The 8,485-nt window shown below is 46.0% G+C and overlaps 1 protein-coding gene across 1 annotated transcript in view; it reads left to right on the forward strand.

Moving 5' to 3' along the window:
* The window catches only part of sesn2 (sestrin 2), a 43,841-nt gene extending 41,538 nt beyond the window's left edge, over window positions 1-2,303 (forward strand). The window contains 1 exon segment of the mRNA XM_083782611.1: window positions 624-2,303. Coding sequence (XP_083638737.1) covers window positions 624-710 — 87 coding nt within the window. The 3' untranslated portion in view covers window positions 711-2,303.
* Window positions 2,304-8,485: the final 6,182 nt, after the last annotated feature.

Consider the following 8,485-nt stretch of genomic DNA (forward strand, 5'->3'; position numbering starts at 1 on the left):
TATCTCCTGTTTCTGTAGCCATGAGGCCCATAGGGGCAGGAGCCTATCTCCTGTTTCTGTAGCCATGAGGCCCATAGGGGCAGCAGCCTATCTCCTGTTTCTGTAGCCATGAGGCCCATAGGGCAGGAGCCTATGTCCTGTTTCTGTAGCGTGAGGCCCATAGGGGGCAGGAGCCTATCTCCTGTTTCTGTAGCCATGAGGCCCATAGGGCAGGAGCCTGTCTCCTGTTTCTGTAGCCATGAGGCCCATAGGGACAGGAGCCTATCTCCTGTTTCTGTAGCCATGAGGCCCATAGCCAGGGCAGGAGCCTATCTCCTGTTTCTGTAGCCATGAGGCCCATAGGGCAGGAGCCTATCTCCTGTTTCTGTAGCCATGAGGCCCATAGGGGCAGGAGCCTATCTCCTGTTTCTGTAGCCATGAGGCCCATAGGGCAGGAGCCTATCTCCTGTTTCTGTAGCGTGAGGCCCATAGGGGCAGGAGCCTATGTCCTGTTTCTGTAGCGTGAGGCAGCTTGATGTACAAGTACACCCCCTGGACATGACGCTAGTATGTTGCAGGGACTTGCCCCCAATCCAACCCTCGATGCTCCTCCATACTGACTGCTAGTGTCCTTCTCCCAACAGATCCACGCCAACATCATCGTCCTGGAAGCCCGGCTGCAAGCTGCCCTGCTCTACACCCTGAGAGCCATCACACATTACATGAGATGACGCACGCACACACACACGCTCACATGCACACGCACGCACGCAAGCATGCACCCACACGCGCACACACGTATTTAAATGCTGTTCCTGAGCCAGCTGTTTTGCACCAGAGCGTAATGCATGACACTACATAAACACACACACACAGACACACACACACAGACACACACACACACACACACACACACACACACATACACCACACTATAGTGAATGTTTCTGGTCTGAATGTCCTAAGAAGGATAATCGATGTTGTACATGTGTGATTTATTTTATTTTGTATTTTATTTGGGGTGGGAGGGGTATTTAAAAAGAAAGAAAGAAAGGGAAGAGAAGAGAAAAAAAGCCAAGCCCCTTCTTCTCGTTACTGTTTTGCACTGAACATGTTTGTTTAGAGTTCTAAGACCTCTCCTCACTGAACATGTGCGTTTAGAGTTCTAAGACCTCTCCTCACTGAACATGTTTGTTTAGAGTTCTAAGACCTCTCCTCGCTGAACATGTTTGTTTAGAGTTCTAAGACCTCTCCTCGCTGAACATGTTTGTTTAGAGTTCTAAGACCTCTCCTCGCTGAACATGTTTGTTTAGAGTTCTAAGACCTCTCCTCACTGGACATGTTTGTTTAGAGTTCTAAGACCTCTCCTTCACTGAACATGTTTGTTTAGAGTTCTAAGACCTCTCCTCACTGAACATGTTTGTTTAGAGTTCTAAGACCTCTCCTCACTGGACATGTTTGTTTAGAGTTCTAAGACCTCTCCACACTGGACATGTTTGTTTAGAGTTCTAAGACCTCTCCTCACTGGACATGTTTGTTTAGAGTTCTAAGACCTCTCCTCACTGAACATGTTCGTTTAGAGTTCTAAGACCTCTCCACACTGGACATGTTTGTTTAGAGTTCTAAGACCTCTCCTCACTGGACATGTTTGTTTAGAGTTCTAAGACCTCTCCTCACTGAACATGTTTGTTTAGAGTTCTAAGACCTATCCTCCCACTTCTCTGGTTTGTTCGTTTGTTTGTTGTTGTTGACAGCAAACAGCCGCAAATGCAGTCAGATGCATATCCGAGGCACCAGGTCATGTACTGTATGTATGTATGTATGCTGGCCATTTTGCCTGGTAAACAATCTCACGCGTTTCATAGCGAGACCCCATGGTGGGGGGAAACCATAACGTGACCAATTTACCGTACCAGGCTATAGTGTCATTTCAGAAAGAAAGAAAAACAATCTACAAGCTCACAGCGCGCCGGCGACACGTTTGAAGCTCACAGCGCGTTGTGAGCTTGTAGATCAGCTATATCGCGTTCGCTAGTTTGGGGGAGAGATTAAAAGAGAAAATGTTGGCCTGAATGATGATGATTCCCAAAAGGCACCAGCTTGGAAGTTTTTTTTTTCAAGAATGTATGTCGTACTGTACGGTTCCAGACAGGAAAAGCACAATGTTCCACAATGTTTTTGTTACATATCACTTGTAGATGACGGGGGATTAGTGTAAAACAACCTCTGATGAATCTGCAAAAAAATTAAAAACAATGTCGGAGGTGGAGAAAATATCGTCTTGTCGGGTTGGAACCGATCATGTCCTATTAAAGCTGTTTTTAAAACGGGATTTAAATGACAAAGCATCACAAGTAGCAGATCTACAAGCGCGAAACGCGACGCTTCACGCCACGTTTCGAGCTTGTAGATCTGCTACTTTTTGATGCTTTTTGAGTGACGCTGTACTGTAGTTATGATCAAGTAGGACGTTGATTTACGAAAAAAAAACCACAAAGTTAAAATAGATAAATAGTACAATTAGAGGATATGGAAGTGAATTTGAGGTACAACGCCGATGCTAAGACTCCCTCCATGGGCGTCCAAACGACAGCCCCTGGCCTATAGCGCTACGTTGCTGTCTCCACATTCTAAACTTTGTGTCGGTTTGTTTCCTCCTGTAATTTAACGCCGTACTTGATCATACATACATACAGCGTCACACAAAAAAAAGCATTGAAAGTAGCATATCTGTTTTTGAGCTTGTAAAGATCATGCTACTTGTTGAATTTGAATCCTGGAAAGTAACAATTCCACACGATTTACCTGTTGTTCATCTCCCCCCCCCAAGAAAACTGTTTTTTCCTCTCAGTATTTTGCTGTTGTTGTTGTTATTGTTATTGAGGTTGTTATTGTTGTTGTCTCTGGTTGAACGGGACTCTCCTCATGGATCATATCATTTCTGTTGACATGCCTAGCCTCCGTGTTCTCCTTATAACTGTAGCTTTGAAGCAGAATCTCATCCCAGACTCCCTTCTCCCTAACCCACTACTCCCTTCTCCCTAACCCAGACTCCCTTCTCCCTAACGCAGACTCCCTTCTCCCTAACGCAGACTCCCTTCTCCCTAACGCAGACTCCCTTCTCCCTAACGCAGACTCCCTTCTCCCTAACCCAGACTCCCTTCTCCCTAACGCAGACTCCCTTCTCCCTAACCCACTACTCCCTTCTCCCTAACGCAGACTCCCTTCTCCCTAACGCAGACTCCCTTCTCCCTAACGCAGACTCCCTTCTCCCTAACCCAGACTCCCTTCTCCCTAACCCAGACTCCCTCCCGTGTGTGTGTGATGTGAGAGATGAGGGGGAAAAAAAGCTAAACGAAACTGGTATTTTTGTATGCAATAAAAGAAAAACTATTTTGTTATCAAAAATCAAGACATTTCAGGGTGTTCTTTGTTTGAAAACTGTATTTTTGTAATTGTGTTTACAATTTAGGCATTTAGCAGACGCTCTTAAGCAATAACAGAAATGCACGGCATACATCACATACATAACAAGTAGTTGTCATGAAACGTGCGTAAGCTAAGAACGTAACAGTGGGGTATCTATATAATGAAACTATATACAAACTATGCATACTATACTATATTTCACATTTAATATTCCCATTTCAAATGTCTCTGAAAAATATCTTGGTCTCTAAAATATTGGAAATCACATAGAGAGATATTAGAGATAGGTACTCATCTCGTACTACTCAGTTACGGCGGTCACTGGCCTAAAAGTGGTGGTCCTCCTCCAAGGTTTAAAAAGGTTTAAAAAGGTTTAAAAGTGGTGGTCCTCCTCGAAGGTTTTCATGGCCTCAAAGTGGTGGTCCTCCAAGGTTTTCATGTCCTAAAAGTGGTGGTCCTCCTCCAAGGTTTCCATGGCCTCAAAGTGGTGGTCCTCCTCCAAGGTTTTCATGTCCTAAAAGTGGTGGTCCTCCTCCAAGGTTTTCATGGCCTAAAAGTGGTGGTCCTCCTCAAAGGTTTCCATGGCCTAAAAGTGGTGGTCCTCCTCCAAGGTTTTCATGGCCTAAAAGTGGTGGTCCTCCTCGAAGGTTTTCATGTCCTAAAAGTGGTGGTCCTCCTCAAAGGTTTCCATGGCCTAAAAGTGGTGGTCCTCCTCGAAGGTTTTCATGGCCTAAAAGTGGTGGTCCTCCTCCAAGGTTTTCATGGCCTAAAAGTGGTGGTCCTCCTCGAAGGTTTTCATGACCTAAAAGTGGTGGTCCTCCTCGAAGGTTTTCATGGCCTAAAAGTGGTGGTCCTCCTCCAAGGTTTAAAAAGGTTTAAAAAGGTTTAAAAGTGGTGGTCCTCCTCGAAGGTTTTCATGGCCTCAAAGTGGTGGTCCTCCAAGGTTTTCATGTCCTAAAAGTGGTGGTCCTCCTCCAAGGTTTCCATGGCCTCAAAGTGGTGGTCCTCCTCCAAGGTTTTCATGTCCTAAAAGTGGTGGTCCTCCTCCAAGGTTTTCATGGCCTAAAAGTGGTGGTCCTCCTCAAAGGTTTCCATGGCCTAAAAGTGGTGGTCCTCCTCGAAGGTTTTCATGGCCTAAAAGTGGTGGTCCTCCTCCAAGGTTTTCATGGCCTAAAAGTGGTGGTCCTCCTCGAAGGTTTTCATGACCTAAAAGTGGTGGTCCTCCTCGAAGGTTTTCATGGCCTAAAAGTGGTGGTCCTCCTCCAAGGTTTAAAAAGGTTTAAAAAGGTTTAAAAGTGGTGGTCCTCCTCGAAGGTTTTCATGGCCTCAAAGTGGTGGTCCTCCAAGGTTTTCATGTCCTAAAAGTGGTGGTCCTCCTCCAAGGTTTCCATGGCCTCAAAGTGGTGGTCCTCCTCCAAGGTTTTCATGTCCTAAAAGTGGTGGTCCTCCTCCAAGGTTTTCATGGCCTAAAAGTGGTGGTCCTCCTCAAAGGTTTCCATGGCCTAAAAGTGGTGGTCCTCCTCGAAGGTTTTCATGGCCTAAAAGTGGTGGTCCTCCTCCAAGGTTTTCATGGCCTAAAAGTGGTGGTCCTCCTCGAAGGTTTTCATGACCTAAAAGTGGTGGTCCTCCTCGAAGGTTTTCATGGCCTAAAAGTGGTGGTCCTCCTCCAAGGTTTTCATGGCCTAAAAGTGGTGGTCCTCCTCGAAGGTTTCCATGGCCTAAAAGTGGTGGTCCTCCTCCAAGGTTTCCATGGCCTAAAAGTGGTGGTCCTCCTCGAAGGTTTTCATGGCCTAAAAGTGGTGGTCCTCCTCCAAGGTTTTCATGGCCTAAAAGTGGTGGTCCTCCTCAAAGGTTTTCACTGGCCTAAAAGTGGTGGTCCTCCTCGAAGGTTTCCATGGCCTAAAAGTGGTGGTCCTCCTCGAAGGTTTCCATGGCCTAAAAGTGGTGGTCCTCCTCGAAGGTTTCCATGGCCTAAAAGTGGTGGTCCTCGTCAAAGGTTTTCATGGCCTAAAAGTGGTGGTCCTCGTCGAAGGTTTTCATGGCCTAAAAGTGGTGGTCCTCCTCGAAGGTTTCCATGGCCTAAAAGTGGTGGTCCTCCTCGAAGGTTTTCATGTCCTAAAAGTGGTGGTCCTCCTCGAAGGTTTTCATGGCCTAAAAGTGGAGGTCCTCCTCCAAGGTTTTCATGTCCTAAAAGTGGTGGTCCTCCTCCAAGGTTTTCATGGCCTAAAAGTGGTGGTCCTCCTCGAAGGTTTTCATGTCCTAAAAGTGGTGGTCCTCCTCGAAGGTTTTCATGGCCTAAAAGTGGTGGTCCTCCTCGAAGGTTTTCATGGCCTAAAAGTGGTGGTCCTCCTCCAAGGTTTCCATGGCCTAAAAGTGGTGGTCCTCCTCCAAGGTTTTCATGGCCTAAAAGTGGTGGTCCTCCTCCAAGGTTTTCATGTCCTAAAAGTGGTGGTCGTCCTCGAAGGTTTCCATGGCCTAAAAGTGGTGGTCCTCCTCGAAGGTTTTCATGGCCTAAAAGTGGTGGTCCTCCTCGAAGGTTTTCATGGCCTAAAAGTGGTGGTCCTCCTCGAAGGTTTTCATGTCCTAAAAGTGGTGGTCCTCCTCCAAGGTTTTCATGGCCTAAAAGTGGTGGTCCTCCTCGAAGGTTTCCATGGCCTAAAAGTGGTGGTCCTCCTCGAAGGTTTTCATGGCCTAAAAGTGGTGGTCCTCCTCGAAGGTTTCCATGGCCTAAAAGTGGTGGTCCTCCTCGAAGGTTTTCATGGCCTAAAAGTGGTGGTCCTCCTCGAAGGTTTTCATGGCCTAAAAGTGGTGGTCCTCCTCCAAGGTTTTCATGGCCTAAAAGTGGTGGTCCTCCTCCAAGGTTTTCATGTCCTAAAAGTGGTGGTCGTCCTCGAAGGTTTCCATGGCCTAAAAGTGGTGGTCCTCCTCGAAGGTTTTCATGGCCTAAAAGTGGTGGTCCTCCTCGAAGGTTTTCATGGCCTAAAAGTGGTGGTCCTCCTCGAAGGTTTTCATGTCCTAAAAGTGGTGGTCCTCCTCCAAGGTTTTCATGGCCTAAAAGTGGTGGTCCTCCTCGAAGGTTTCCATGGCCTAAAAGTGGTGGTCCTCCTCGAAGGTTTCCATGGCCTAAAAGTGGTGGTCCTCCTCGAAGGTTTCCATGGCCTAAAAGTGGTGGTCCTCCTCGAAGGTTTCCATGGCCTAAAAGTGGTGGTCGTCCTCGAAGGTTTCCATGGCCTAAAAGTGGTGGTCCTCCTCGAAGGTTTCCATGGCCTAAAAGTGGTGGTCCTCCTCGAAGGTTTCCATGGCCTAAAAGTGGTGGTCCTCCTCCAAGGTTTTCATGGCCTAAAAGTGGTGGTCCTCCTCGAAGGTTTCCATGGCCTAAAAGTGGTGGTCCTCCTCCAAGGTTTTCATGGCCTAAAAGTGGTGGTCCTCCTCGAAGGTTTCCATGGCCTAAAAGTGGTGGTCCTCCTCCAAGGTTTTCATGGCCTAAAAGTGGTGGTCCTCCTCGAAGGTTTTCATGGCCTAAAAGTGGTGGTCCTCCTCGAAGGTTTGCATGGCCTAAAAGTGGTGGTCCTCCTCGAAGGTTTCCATGGCCTAAAAGTGGTGGTCCTCCTCGAAGGTTTCCATGGCCTAAAAGTGGTGGTCCTCCTCCAAGGTTTTCATGGCCTAAAAGTGGTGGTCCTCCTCGAAGGTTTTCATGTCCTAAAAGTGGTGGTCCTCCTCCAAGGTTTTCATGTCCTAAAAGTGGTGGTCCTCCTCCAAGGTTTTCATGTCCTAAAAGTGGTGGTCCTCCTCCAAGGTTTTCATGGCCTAAAAGTGGTGGTCCTCCTCGAAGGTTTTCATGTCCTAAAAGTGGTGGTCCTCCTCCAAGGTTTTCATGGCCTAAAAGTGGTGGTCCTCCTCCAAGGTTTTCATGGCCTAAAAGTGGTGGTCCTCCTCCAAGGTTTTCATGGCCTAAAAGTGGTGGTCCTCCTCGAAGGTTTCCATGGCCTAAAAGTGGTGGTCCTCCTCGAAGGTTTCCATGGCCTCAAAGTGGTGGTCCTCCTCGAAGGTTTTCATGGCCTAAAAGTGGTGGTCCTCCTCGAAGGTTTCCATGGCCTCAAAGTGGTGGTCCTCCTCGAAGGTTTTCATGGCCTAAAAGTGGTGGTCCTCCTTGAAGGTTTCCATGGCCTAAAAGTGGTGGTCCTCCTCCAAGGTTTTCATGTCAAGGAATTGATTGATTTAAATATTTATTAACAGTTTGCAGAATTACAGTACAATTCAAGCACAACTCAATACAATACTCAATACAAAGAGAAATTTATATGTGTATTTGGCTGCGGACCCCCATCTGAAAAGCTTTGGTTTCGAGGGAACCCCAGAAGAGAATATTTGTGTTAAGGAAATTAATACTTTACTATATAGTACACAAGCTTTTATATCCTATTTTGTTAATATCCAATTCATAAAATATAGATGAAGTGGTTAAAACGATGATGCTAGATTAACACATTTAACTGGGGACCCCCCCTGGAACCAGAAAACTGGCCTAAGAAAAGGCAAGCAAACTGGGGTCCTTGGAATTTAAACAATTGAGAATCAATTCAATTCAATTCAAAGGGCTTTATTGGCATGAGAAAACATACGTTTACATTGCCAAAGCAGAAAGAAACAATACAACAATACAGCAATACAATCAAAACAAAAATTATGTACATTTGAAGGTCAGAATCTTCAATAGATCAAATTCTATGTACCAAGGTCACTCGATGCAGGTATAGTGCAGGAATATACACAATGATTAGTCTTTAGGGTGGTTGTGTTCCATTTGATATCCTTCTCCTCCTATCACAGCAACTCACAAATCTTGCTGCTGTGTTTTTGCACATTGTTGTACTTCGCCCAGCAGATATGGGAGTTTTTGTCATTGGTCTTGTTTTCAAAATCTCTGTGTGTGGTTGTAATCTTTTTTGTTATCAAATGTTTTTTATTTTAAGACAAAAATCACAATAATACACGTTAACAACATGAATGACTTAAAGAAAACAAAACACATATAAAACAACACATAACAGCAAAAGCAAGGAACACAAAAACAAAC

This window comes from Protomyctophum parallelum, assembly GCF_964188405.1.
Source record: "Protomyctophum parallelum genome assembly, chromosome: 1".
In the NCBI taxonomy this organism is placed as follows: Eukaryota; Metazoa; Chordata; class Actinopteri; order Myctophiformes; family Myctophidae; genus Protomyctophum; species Protomyctophum parallelum.